The sequence below is a fragment of the Diospyros lotus genome, chromosome 2 (genome assembly GCF_014633365.1).
Source record: "Diospyros lotus cultivar Yz01 chromosome 2, ASM1463336v1, whole genome shotgun sequence".
NCBI classification, from domain to species: domain Eukaryota; kingdom Viridiplantae; phylum Streptophyta; class Magnoliopsida; order Ericales; family Ebenaceae; genus Diospyros; species Diospyros lotus.
The window spans coordinates 13,065,923-13,080,740 of NC_068339.1; the positions used below are offsets into that span (position 1 = coordinate 13,065,923).

Sequence of the window (14,818 nt, forward strand, 5' to 3'; positions counted from 1 at the left end):
TTTTTTTTAAAGAATCCAAGTCAGTGAAATCAAAGCTTGTCATGTTGTTTTATCTTATGGAAGTACTAAAGCTTGTCATGTTGTATCTTATGATAACAACGTCTCGAGCAGTTCTCTTAAAACTGCTGGAATGATCTTATTGGTCTCGAACCATTTCGTCCAAAAGATGTTAGATTTATAATCTTATAAAAAATATGATCATCAATATAAATTATTAAAAGAATTAAAATTTAAATTTTCAATCTAATTTAGTATAGTTGTGAGTTCAAATTTGGACTCTTGGTACATATGGTAATCTGATATTTCAAAAATCAATAGGCTTTTTCAAGACATTCCAATCTTAATGCAAGGAATCTTATATTACTATAAGCAACAAGTTTAAAAATAATAATCACAAGATTTTAAATTATTTCAATTTACGACTTATAATTTAAATAATAATATTTTAAATCATACAAAAAAATACAAGCAAATCAAATCAAAACAATAATACCACGTAGCAACGTGAAAAACACAAAAATGCAAACTTGATAAATAAAATGAACAATACTTTTATTATGTTTAATTTGTCAAATGAAAATTTTAAATAAATAATGAAGTAAAATTAATATCTTTACCTAATAATAAAATAATATATATAAAATTATATCGAGATAAAGGATGAATAGAAGAAGACATTATCCGTGTCACCTTACCCATACTCTAGATATATTTTAAATGCCTTGCTCGTACCCTCTCCATGGGTATTTTTGGTACCCAAACTCTCCGACTTACCAGATGAATTTTAGCGGACACATACTGGGAGAGTAGGGTATCCATTGCCATTCTTATGCATGCACGCACACGCACACACATACACATATATACACATACACAAAATAACCCTGACTAGTGTTTGAAAATCTTGTCTCAAAAGTCAACTAATCCATTCATTATCTGTCATAGACAGAAATTCCAAAAGCCACCTTACCAATACCAACATTGTTCACTGTACAGCTGATTTTGTCTCTGCAATGCCTGTAGTTCTTCTAAGTTATAGCAGAGGACTGTGCTATGTATAAGTTCATAATAGTCTTTAAAAGATAATTACCTCTCAGTGAGAAGATGAGCCTTTTTCAAAGTTCCCTGCAGAGGCCAGCATAGTCAAGTACACACTTATAGCTTCACCTTCTTTAGTAACATCCATGTCATAGTCCGAGAAAGCATCTGTGCTTTGCAGCCCCCCTGTGAGTTCATTTTCCATCTCCACATCCCGCTCTATTTTCACCCGACTTGGACCGTCAACGGCTTCATCACCGCTAGCGAGTTCAGTGACGCCAGATGTAGCTTCAACGCCATTCTCATTGCTCAAAATGTTGCTACCAGCAGAACTTGCATTCCCACCTCCTGCAGCGGGCAGGTCAGCTTGCCCGAGTAGATGGTTTAGCGCTCGTTCTCTTGTGCCAAATTCCTCAACAGCAGCAACAACTAAAACCAAAAATGTAATGCCAACAATAAAAGTGAGATGATACAGCCCAGCCGGGAGTCCTAGGAACAAGATACTTTAAGACTAATGACAACAACAATCACAAGCCTTAATTCAATTGGTTGGGTTGGCTGCAAAAATTGTAGCCCTGCAACCACCTTTATCCACGCATATCCTTCATAAGTCCATGTCATGTTAAAGACTAATAGTGCATTTCTACATTTTCCATAGGCAATTTGAACACCTTTCATAAATGCACCAACACAATATGCACCCACACAATATGCACCCACAACATGGAGAACAGATAAGAACACTAACACAATATGCACCCACAACATGGAGGTCAGATAAGAACACTAAACAGTAAAATGAGGAACAGATCACAAAAGATATTCATAGCAGTGGGGAAAAAAACATTTGAGGTAAACAGAAACAAAATACCTCCCGGAATATTTTCTAAAGTACAGGGTACCTCTTTATCTGTCTGAAACTCATATTTGTTATAGAAAATGAAAATCTATCTACACGCACACATATACATATGTTCCTCCTGCTCTACCTGAAACCCATTATTAAATAATTGTAGCATCTGATGCCTGAGGCATTCCTGATTAAAATCTCTCTTCAGGAGTTAGTGGAAGTAGCTTAATGATTTTGTCTGAAGAACAAGGCCTTATCTTGTTTTTATTTGGCGATAAAGGAAATGAGACAGTAGTATTCAATAGGAGAGGCAGGAATTAATGGAATTTAGTTCAACTGGCGGGTCAAACTAGTAACCAATGAAATGAAAAAAGAAAAAAACAAAAACCAATGGTGGCAATTTAGCAAGTACTAGGCACCTGCTGCTCTAGGGAAACCCATGGAAACAAGCTCTTCAATAGTAGCATCTACTTTTTGACGCTGTCTATTCCTTTTCCTTGTTTCAAGATCAATCTGCAAATGGGAGAAACAAGTGCCTACAGTTAAGGTAAATAACTGGAGTGTCCAAGATTATAAGCCAAAAATATAGAAAGAAAAAACAAAAACACTGATACAGACAATAACATACCTGAATTGCAGTGTTAGTTTCTGGATTAGTCAATGCACTCAGAGCCTTCTCAAGGTCGTTCTCATTTATTCGGAGTGCTTCAGCAGCAAGCTCTTTCTCAAACCTGCACGATGAATAGGCATCTGCCTGACTAATGATTACAAGAACGACAATCCTATTCACTTGAAAAGTTGTGAATCAACATGTAATCAATGTAGGACTTCCCCCACAGGAAAGTGGGACCATGATAACCTTTTTAAGTCTTCAGACTCAAGGTCCATTGACAAAAGAAGCTCAGTTTCAATTAAGTAAATTCCAAAAGATCAAGTTCCCGGTTAGCAGGACAGAAGATGTACTCCAGATTTTAATACGTTTTTTAATGTCTAATATACGAGATTAAAAGATGGTTTCTATTAAGAGAAAAAATATTGGCAATGGCCACTATAAACATTAATCTCCAAGTATATAATGCAATGACTTTAACAAACTAAAAGTATAGCTCCTCTCAAAATTTTAAGTCTTCAGATAATACCTCTCAACCACCTTCCTGCCTTCCTAGGGATAGATATCGTAACAGCAATATCACCATATAAAAGGCATCTTCAAAGCACAAGGTTCCCTACTCCACAAGAGTTAGGGCAGGGTTGTTTTTCTAAGCAGCCTTACCTTTTCTTTGCAAAGAGTCTGATTCCACAACTTGAACCATGGCATTCCAATCATAAACAAGCAATATCAAAAATATGCTTATAACAAAGAGAAAAAAAAAAAAAGTATCACTATAATATGTGTTTTTAGCCGTCCCACTTTACCCAATTATTGTTAATTCCTGCAATTTAAGAAGATTCACTGGTTTCCTAAGGGCCGTCATTCCATAGCGCTTCTGCTCCCTGCAATTTTTTAGCACAAAAATGACAAACCATAACTTAGGAAAAAGGATAAACATTGATTTTGCATCCTTACAACAGCACTTACCTGATATCTTTCCTTCGCTGAATGTCGTCTAGCCGTTTCTGTGCCCGTTTTGCCTTCTCATCCACAAGAAAATCAACAGCACTCTGAACATCTTGATTGTTAATGCGCAGGGCCCTTTTTGCATCAGATTCTTTAAAGCCCATGCCCACAAGCGATGATAGAGCTTCGTCAGGAACTTGAAGCTGAATGAAGATATAGCCAAGTTTAGTTGGGATGGAAATGAAATTGAAGGGAAAAAAAAAAAGAAATAATCATAATGATTCTCGGCAATAGCATAAAAGTCATAGGATAGTCCCGATGAAAAGAATCCAAAAGTTGGCAATGCCACAAAATAGATTAAAATGAAATAAAATAAAATAAATAAGGAACGAACAAACAAATAAAACTTGAATAAATAAGAAATCACAAGAATCTTGGAAAGAACTGGCAAGGGTGCCAGCAAAGAGGTCAGGATGGAAGCAAAAGCCCCTTTGACCCTTTTGATATAAAAGAAGAATGAAATAGAAATAACAAATTCCCTTGCAGGTATTGTTACATAGATTCTTCTTAATATGAGAAGTATCAATGGCAGATTCTTGGCACTTGCACTATGGAATATGATATGTGACTGATGCATGCAACAGGAAAATCTCCAAAGTAGATGAATTAAGAGTTAAACAGAAGAACTATGCAAATGACATTATTAGGAAAATTGCCCTCAGACCCCCTCTTAAAACTAAAAGGAAAATTTTCTAAGATAGTTATAAGACTAGCTTTGCTGAATGGCACAAAAATAGTGGACAATAGAGCATCAACATATGCAAAGTATGAGCATACCAAAGAAGAAGATATTCTGATGGATGAGCAGTCATATAAGAAACGATAAAATTAAAAACAAAGTTGTTTGTAATAAGGTCGAAGTGGTTCCTACTAAAGATAAGATGTGTGAGACTCAAATTAAAATGGTTGGTCATGTGGAAGAAGGGTAGTAGTAGAGGCTCTTGTAAGAAGATTGCATATAATGGAAAAAGTATCTAGAAAAAAAGGTAGAGGAAAACCAAAAAAATATAAAAAAAATTGATGGGAGACATTTAGGTATCATAAAGGGCCTTATAAAAGATAAAACCATAGATAGAAATGCCTGACAAGCTAGAATTCATGTACCCAACCACATAGTGGGATAAAGGCTTAATATGACGGTGTTATTACTTGCCTTTGTCATGACAACTACATGATTCCAGACTTAACAAATGCACACACCCAACACCCATGGCCAAGTCCATGTGATATGGAATTCCATATGAATATTAGCAACCTTAAAATGAAACTAGTATGCTGAATGTTCAGCTCTTAATTTTTTTTTTTCCCGGCATTATTACAGTGTTTAGCATTGTACTCCCAACATAAAGGAAATCTGACCTGGAAGTACTTAGTTTGTGCAGAGGTTAATGCCTGCCTAGATTTTTCAAACTGGCCACTGTGGTACGCCACTACTCCTTCCAACAGTTCCATCCTCAGGTGTCTATAGAAAAGCAATAAAAATGAAATAACATCACATAGTATAGCAAGATTTTTATTTAAGTTCCAAATGGTAAGTCACAGGCGACATCAAAAAATACTCACAAGGCAATTTCAGGTCTGCCTCTTTGAAGGAGTGCAAGACGGCTAGATTCTTTCCCATGAGCACGTTCAATCCCCTGCCTAGCTTTTGAAAGGCGCATTCCTGCTTGTGATAGCAACTCTATGTCTTGAAGCATGAAGTAGCACCACACTGTATCTAGTTGTAGTATTGGGATATTGTCAATCAGCTGTAAGCCAAAAAGGGAAGTGATGAAACTACTTAGTTACACTGAAAAATGAATGAAAAGAACAAAAACAAAACCAATAAGAACCACTATATCATAAAGCCCAAATGAGGAAAGCATTTTTGGGACTAATTCACAATTCGCAAGTCCCATTATAACATAGCTGGACTGCATAGGAAAAAATGGAATCAAATTTTTATTTAGCAGCAGTTTGTTTTAATATGAATTATTTTATATTAAAAAAATTGTAAAAAAATATTTTTCATCTTAATTTCACATATTAGCTTGAATTTTGAAAAATTCAAAACCAAAATAAAATATACTCACAAATGTATATAAATGCTAGTTTTTCATTTGTATATAAAATATATTTGTTGAAACAATATATTGCACACATTGTTTTAGAAAATACTTTTTCTTCAAAAATATTTTACGTAAAATATTATTTCTTAGAAAATACATTTCATCTTATTTTTATATAAAAGACTTTACGTTAAAAAATATAAATAAAAAGATCAAACACTAGAAGATCTGACAACGTTTTGTGTGTATATGTCTGATTCCTCAAAAAAATAATAAAGTTCAAATTTTTGTCCCAAAACCAAAAATAGATTATCAAAAATTTTTAGGTAAATTATTTATTTAGCATTTTGATATAAATATACTCTCAATGATTGATAGAGAAGGCATTGGAAATTCATACATGGAATGAATGGAAACAATGCTTTCAAAGAAAGGGTTTTTTCAGACAACACTTTCAATGAAGACATTTTACTATAAAATGCTTCCTCTTGAAAACATTATTACAAACAATGCATTCATTATCAATTAATTACTGCACTAATTATTTAACCAGAATGTTCAGGCAAACTGATTTTAAACCACACTTTAGTTGGAGTCATGGGATTTGATAATTTTGTGTCGAATTCACTGATTTTGATATTTTTTTAAGCAAAAATATGCTGGTTCTTGAAAAAACTTGCTAAGGTTGATCCTTTCTTTCAGATGCTATTGATGCAAAGTAAATAGTCACCTCAACATTCCACAAAATAATAAACTTCTCATGTTGTGTGAGATTGGCAAGCTCCAATTGGCTAATTCAATAAACAACCTTTTCATGGGAGAAAAAGTGATGCTCAAGTCAACTTGTTTGGTTCTCCTGATAAGTTAAAAGAGTACTTCTACAGAAAATTTGAAGATGCCAACACAGCTTAGAACACTCAGGTTATCACTACAAAATGCATGTTTTAAGGCAAATATTGAAGCAGTTTTCACATATGTCAATAAATATCAAAACAGACACTATGCATCAAGCCATAGTACTATATATATTTATTAGAAAAAATAAAAGATCCTTCTAAAATTCATAGCACTCACCTCAATGACCTCAGATTTACAAAGAGAAAAGGCTTCCTACAAGAAAGAATGAAGTAAATGGGGTTAATTGCCTCTTGCAGTTATTTACAAACAAACACACTCCATGAAGTATAATTTAAGTGCCCAGGCAAAGAACGTCTCAAAATGGTTTCACTACATTATCAACCAGTAAGTGATAAAAATGAAATATATATATATATATATATATACACTGGTCAACCGATGGACAAATATATTGATCCTACTTTGAAATGTTTTGAAGTGAATGATACCTGAAACAATTACGCCAGGGCACTGTGGTAATTTTGACGAAATTCCAGGCAGATGAACACAAAAGTGCTCAAGCAAGACAAGACTAAATTAGATGATGAAATGAAGGTGCTCAAGCTAGAGAAAAACTATATTTCATATGGTAGAAGAACAAAAGGTGCTCAAGAAAGCAAGAGCTACATCATAATGATAGATGGCCATCAGCAATTCAGCATCTTATTTGAGGAACTGAAGTAACCTTGATGCAAGAACCTAGGTTATATGCAAGGCGACGACTGGGGAGTATTCTTGAATTTTTTATTTAAATCCAAACTAAAGATACAGGGTAACATATAGACTGCTTATTGCTTATTGTCCCTTTACAAAAATGAATTATGAGCAAGAAAATCCATAAACTTAAGGAACCTGAAAAACCCTCTTCTTTTCACATAAAGGGCATCTGGTACTAACCTCTCCCATGGCAAGCACTTCTAATGCATCTTTATACTTTCCAGATGCAATTAACTTTTTAGCATTTGTATGAAGCATTAGACCCATCATTACAGCCCTATCAAATCGTCACCAAATATCCTTAGTAGAAATAAGAGAAAGGAGTTTAAGAAATAAAATTAGTTGCACAACTGCAAAAGTATCTTAGCAATAAAACATATTACGTATAGATTTATACATCATACCTCTGATCAGTCTCAGATCCCAGTTTTACTTCATCCCCACTTTGGTTTACCAGCTCTATATTGAAATCTTCAAGTGGTAATGAACCATCTGAATGTCTCTCAGCCAATGCAGTCACAGCAGCCCTGTTGATTTAATGCTGTTAGCAATAAATCTTGGGAGAAAACAAAAGGCAGCAAGCTTGCTTAATGAAGTACACAAAATATGAATAAACAATATGATGATGTTGTCCTCTATATCAACCTAACGTGCAGCCTTGCAGGGGCCATGTTTAGCCCCCTTTTTTAAATTCTTGTGGCCTGTAACTGACTTGCAGCCACATTTTTGGCCTTCTCTTGCATGCATACCTAGCACGCAGCATCAATGCAGCATGCCACCAAGCCTGCAAGCTTCCTTCCAACCTATAATCTGTCATGCAACCTGGCTGCAGCCCCTTATATGCTCCCATAATCTATAACAGGCTAGCAGGCTCATTTTTGCCCTCTTGCATTTTCATGAAATGTAGATGCATTCCAAACCCCTCTAGCCAATGCACCAGTCACAAGTACACCAAGTTACACAAATGGAGAAAATACAGCCTACAGACAACATGAATAAAAGCATCCATACATTCAGGGGTATTACAACACCAGATGAATATTGTAATACATTTAAATTCTAATGCATGGCCTGCTGAGGCCAATACCTTGAGCATATACTTCCACACCTGAGGACAGGGAGATGCACTTAGGATATAGCTTGTGAATGGTAACTGCAGCCTGTGGACCCAAAATGGAAAGGGAAAAAAAACAAAGACTGATACATGCTACATGATTGCTCTCACATATGTCATCCCATTGATCCATTCAAACACATGTCAACAATCAATTATTTTTTATTCCTTCCTTTTGACTAAAAAGGTCGGTTAGGCAATCAATATTCAAAGCTTCATTAGTCTAAAATTCTCATGGAGTTGGGAATAGAAAAGGAAAAATATAAGGTAGGTAAAAGTTAAAAAAAAAATAGCTTTAAAATATTCTGGTTGTCATTAGGATCGGATCTTATAAATGTAAAATAAACTTCACTCATAAATTTGGATAGACGTAAAAGCAATGTAAGAGTACATAGCAAGTGAACTTTGGATGATCAATAGATGATATTAAGTAAAAGCAATAATAATACTAATACTAGTTAATAATGTGCTGCCACCATGTCATTTGAACATACAGGGAAGAGCATATTTTAAGAGTAAGAACACTGAAAACTTTTCATGTCAAACATCAATGTAGATTGATCCTCAAAATGATTCAAGGATTCTAAACCCTCAAGAGTTCAGAAAACTTTCTGTTGAATTTCCCAAATTACAGCCATTTGACTATAACAAACCATATGCTATCCCAACCACTCATGGCTTCCCCCCCCAAAAAACGTATATACCCAAGTGATGATCAATTTCAGGACATTTGATTATGAACTGCAAAATAAAAAGAAAAACAAAGGGTAATTAGGTTGAATCATACTCATAGTCAAGCAGAAAGGTTCCTTACTGGGAACTTGATAGTAATGCCTCTATGCTAGTGGAAACAGAAACACGATATAAGCAGTTTAAGTGAATCAAGAAAAAATAGAGAACTAATTTAAATTTTTGTAATTGTTCAATAAGACAATGGCTAGGGGTCGAGAATTCATATAGCCAACCCCATTTAGTGGGATTAAATCTTGTGATTGTTATTGTTGTTGTTGCTATTCTAATCGTTTACTAAGATGACAGAGTAAGTAGAACATGGTTGCAATTCTACATTCTTTAAAAAATTATTAAATTTCAACATTTTAGATCCCCTTTTAAGTTCCAATACAGGACCCAACTCAAATAAAAACTACACTATACCACATCTGTAAGTTTTAACACTATTAAATTCAATACTCAAATCACATTGCCGAGAACTACTCTATCAATCAAATCGCTAGAAACATGTCTTCCCAATTTAGGACCCCCCCTCCTCTTCCCTTTCAATTCTACAAGCACACTTCTAAACAGACATGAAGCAGGCACTAAAATCTGCTATTCCGTAATTAATTCAGCATAGAATTCACACTGTTTACAAAAACCTGGAAGCACAATTCAATGAAAAACTAGAGCCAGACCAGAACTTCAAGAAATTTATAGTAGTCTTTTGGCAAATAGCTAAAATTGACTGTAAACAAGATAGTCACAACAATTTTGCATGTAAGGAAATATTTTATATTTTTTAGAATTTTAATTAACATATAATGACTAAACCACAAATTACATCAACGTACAAACTACAAAGCTTTTCTTTACAATTATTTTTTCTCTTGAAGCTTAGTAATATCAGCAAACCTTTTGATTTGACAAGAAAAAATGCATCTTTGGGACATACATAAACATCCACAGTTATGTGCATAATATATAGGAACTAAGTTACAAACTTAACATCAATGACTTTAAAGGGATATGGAAAGAGGGGAGGGGGGGGGGGGGGGGGGAGTATAAGGAAGCTAGAGCAGCATGAGCAATGGGTAAATAAATAGTCAGTATTACTAAGATCACAGATTTTAGGTGATGAGTTGACCTAATTTTGTGATTAAGGAGAGTGCGTGATCTGCTAATAGCTTGGACCAATCACTGAATAGAAATTAATTGACTCCTACTTAAGCTTCAGTTATGCCAGCAGAACAGCAATTTTAGTTAAAAATGGAAAGATAAATAAGAAGGATTATTTATCTCTCATTTTTTTAACATAATAGGAATTACTAGAGAGAGAGATGGGAAATATTTTTAAAGATTATACAAATATAATCCGTTCACTATAATATTTCCCTTTTCTTTAATTCAGTGCAACAAAGTATTGTTATCATGATTTATCAAAACCCCCGTCTCACTCGAGCATTGAAAAAATTATGAAACAAGCTGATTCAGTAGAATTAAAAGGTATCTGCTTTTGCTTCCATTTAACGCAACAAAGGATTCACACCATCGTTTACCAAAACAAAAAACAACCCACCTCAATCAACAACTCAAGAACAAAAAGAGATATTCAGAGAACATATAAAAGCACATAAATCCATTCGCTAAAAATATCTGCTTTCGCTTAGTCCAAAACGAGAAACAACTCATATCACTTGCCAAAAAAGCCTAAAAACCCAACCAAAGAAAAACTTCAACAAGCATGATCAAGCAGAGAGAGAGAGAGATCGTTTCCCAAATGCCTGAAACCCCATTCCAATCAAACGCTCATGAACCAAACAAAACTTCAACAAACATGATCAGGGACACACACACACACAAATACAACCCCACACACAGACATACACGCGCGCGCGCGCGCACAGAGCTCATATCACTTCCCAAAAAGCCTAAAATCCATCCCAATTAAACGCTCATAAACCAAACAAAAACATCAGCAAACATGAACAGGCACGGAGAGAGAGAGAGAGACTGACTTGAGCCGAGAAAGTCGACAAGAGCGTTCCTCCTCAGCCATCAGGCCCTCCTTCAAAGCGTTGCCTTCATCAGCAGAGACACGCGTCGCCAAAATCTTGGCATTGTTCTTCACGCCCAACTGGCTCAGCTTCTGACCCCCATCTCCGTCTTTCAACACCCTGCCGGCGCATATCAGGTTGATCTCCGCCGCCGTACACTCCGACCGCTTGGCAACTTCTTCTTTCAACATCACCACCGTCCATTCCTCCAATTCCACCTCCAAAACCCCTGACCATGCGCCCCCAATCCTCAATTTCGCCATGCGCACTGAAATTCCAGTTACAGAACGGATAAAAACACAGAATTTGAGATTGATTTTGATGTGATTTTGCTGGCAAGAGTAACTACTGGATGTGACTCTGATATAAACCGAAGGCTCCAAGGCTTCGCAGGCCACTTGGGAAAGAAGAAGAAAAAAAGTTGTTTGAATTGGGTTTTCTTTTCTTGGGGATTAAGGCTTTTGGTTTCTCTGGCTTTTCCTCCTAGTCTGGTCGCTCCTCTCCAAACTTCCACACGGCTCATTTATTTACTAATATTTACTTCTTTACCCCTATCGGATTCATTGCATCAGCTTATACGGAAACGGATATAATATAAAATGAAAATAAAAATATTAAAAAAATACATATCAAATATTTTGTTATATAATGTTTATTGAATCGTGTTGAATATTTTTCTTCTCTTGTGACACTTATTTATTTGATAATATTTAGTTTTATAATGTTATCAGATTTATTATATCGAGATTACACTAAAACAGATACAATACAAAATGGAATGAAAACAAAAAAATTAATATTTAAAAAATAAAAAATAGAAATATCAAGAAAATTCAAATTAAATATTTTGTCGTATAATGTTTATTGGATCATATCGAATATTTTTTTTCTTTTGTGACTTTTATTTATTCGGTAATATTTATTTTTGTAATACTATCAAATTCATTGTATCGAGCTTGCATGGTAACGTATACGATACGAAATGAAAAAAATGATATTTTTAAAAGAAAGTAAAAAATTGAAACATCAGGAAAATGAATATCAAATATTTTGTTGTATAATGTTTATTGGATCATATCGAATATTTTTCTTCTTTTGTGACGCTTATTTATTCGGTAATATTTATTTTTGTAATGCTATCAAATTCATTGTATTGAGGTTGCATGGAAACGTATACGATACGAAATGAAAAAAAAAAATATTTTTAAAAAAAAGTAAAAAATTGAAACATCGAGAAAATGAATATCAAATATTTTACTGTATAATGTTTATTGGATCATATCGAATATTTTTCTTCTTTTGTGTGACGCTTATTTATTCGGTAATATTTATTTTTGTAATGCTATCAGATTCATTGTATCGAGGTTGCATGGAAACGTATACGATACGAAATGAAAAAAAAAATATTTTTAAAAGAAAGTAAAAAACTAAAACATCGAGAAAATGAATATCGAATATTTTGTTGTATAATGTTTATTGGATCATATCGAATATTTTTCTTCATTTGTGTGACGCTTATTTACCTCTGTAATGCTATCAGATTCATTGTATCAAGGTTGCACGGAAACGTATACGATACGAAATGAAAAAAATAATATTTTTAAAATAAAGTAAAAAACTGAAACATCGGGAAAATGAATATCGAATATTTTGTTGTATAATGTTTATTGGATCATATCGAATATTTTTCTTCTTTTGTGTGATGCTTATTTACTTCTGTAATGCTATCAGATTCATTGTATCAAGGTTGCACGGAAACGTATATGATACGAAATGAAAAAATAATATTCTTAAAAGAAAGTAAAAAACTAAAACATCGGGAAAATGAATATTGAATATTTTGTTGTATAATGTTTATCGGATCATATTGAATATTTTTCTTCTTTTGTGATGCTTATTTATTCGGTAATATTTACTTCTGTAATGCTATCAAATTCATTGTATTGAGGTTGCACGGAAACGTATACGATACGAAATAAAAAAATAATATTTTTAAAAGAAAGTAAAAAATTAAAACATCGAGGAAATGACTATCGAATTTTTTGTTGTATAATGTTTATTGGATCATATCGAATATTTTTCTTATTTTGTGATACTTATTTATTCTTGTAATGCTATCAGATTCATTGTATTAAGGTTATATGGAAACCTATACGATACGAAATGAAAAAATAATATTTTAAAAAGAAAGTAAAAAATTGAAACATCAGGAAAATGAATATTGAATATTTTGTTATATAATATTTACTGGATCATATTGAATAATTTTCTTCTTTTATGACGCTTATTTATTCAGTAATATTTACTTTTGTAATGCTATCAAATTCATTGTATCGAGGTTGCACGGAAACGTATACGATATGAAATAAAAAATAATATTTTTAAAAGAAAATAAAAAACTAAAATATCGGGGAAATAAATATCAAATGTTTTGTTGTATAATGTTTATTGGATCATATTGAATATTTTTCTTCTCTTGTGATGCTTATTTACTTGGTAATATTTACTTTTATAATGCTATCAGATTTATTGTATCGAGGTTACACGGAAACAGTTACGATACAAAATAGAAACGGAAACAAAAAAGTAATATTTTTAAAAAAAAGTAGAAACAGAAATATCAAGAAAATATATATTGAATATTTTTGTGTATAATGTCTATTGGATCATATTGACTATTTTTCTTCTCTTGTGATGCTTATTTATTTGGTAATATTTACTTCTATAATGCTATTAGATTCATTGTAACGAGGTTATACGAAACAGATATGATGCAAAACGAAAATATAAAAATAATATTTTTAAAAGAAAGTAGAAAATGAAAACATTGAGAAAATGAATATCAATTATTTTGGTGTATAATGTTTGTTGGGTCATATCGAATATGTTTTTTCTCTTGTGATGCTGATTTATTTGGTAATATGTTTATTTTCATAGCTCTTGTTAAATCAAAATGAACTAAATATATTATGTTATTTCTTTTATAACACTTATTTATCTGATAATATTTGTTTCTATATCGTTTATTGGATCAAATAGAGACTAAATACACACATTTTCATTTCTTTTATAGTGGTTGTTTATTATTAATGTATATATAGACCAAGACATAGTTAAATAGACCTAATGAAAGATCTAGAGGGAAATCTTGAGAAAGACTTAGATGAGATCTAAGTAAAAAAGACTTGGGGTCAAAAAAATCTACCTAATGAATACACATCTATCCAATCACAAAACCCATAAAGAACAAGCCTAAAAGTTAAAAATAAAGCATAAACGCCAAAATAAAGGGGAGAACCACAAAGGGCCCTTGAAAGGAAGGTCCGACGAACTTGGTAGTCTCTTGGAGACATATCCTATGGGGTGTTTCTACAATGACAAAAGCGCAAATAGAAAACTTTGACATCCTATCCAAAAATTATGTCAAGGATGAGGATGAGTCAAATCCAAGTCAATTCTGAAATCTTAGAGATGATTATCATAAATCCTTTAAGTTAGAGATTTGATTTATGCATCAGAGTGTTTACGTAAATAATGCATCATATCCTCTTATCATTTTCTATTTTGGAAAGACCTAACGACTTGAAGATTAATTTTTCAACAAATAAATTTATTATTGTATTCATGTAACAAAATTGGCGTCTTTAATGAGAATTTGATTAAATAGCCAATTAAAAGACTCTCATAATGGCTTGCACAAGGTCTCAAGCGATGAGCAATAGAATAGACAATCCGGGGAAAGACTAGATGTTAATAGTTTAAATC

At 33.1% G+C, this 14,818-nt stretch overlaps 1 protein-coding gene across 1 annotated transcript; it reads right to left on the bottom strand.

Annotated features, from left to right (window-relative positions):
- Positions 1-902: 902 nt before the first annotated feature.
- Positions 903-11,552, bottom strand: LOC127795614 (uncharacterized). The gene is made up of 11 exons (XM_052327396.1): positions 11,015-11,552; positions 7,573-7,695; positions 7,349-7,445; positions 6,629-6,664; positions 5,070-5,254; positions 4,866-4,968; positions 3,468-3,649; positions 3,305-3,382; positions 2,517-2,619; positions 2,308-2,401; positions 903-1,467 (listed from the first exon to the last, which is right to left on the bottom strand). Exons 1-11 carry the CDS (start codon positions 11,314-11,316, stop codon positions 1,094-1,096), a joined length of 1,677 nt encoding a protein of 558 aa, XP_052183356.1. The 5' UTR covers positions 11,317-11,552; the 3' UTR covers positions 903-1,093.
- Between the last annotated feature and the right edge of the window lie 3,266 nt (positions 11,553-14,818).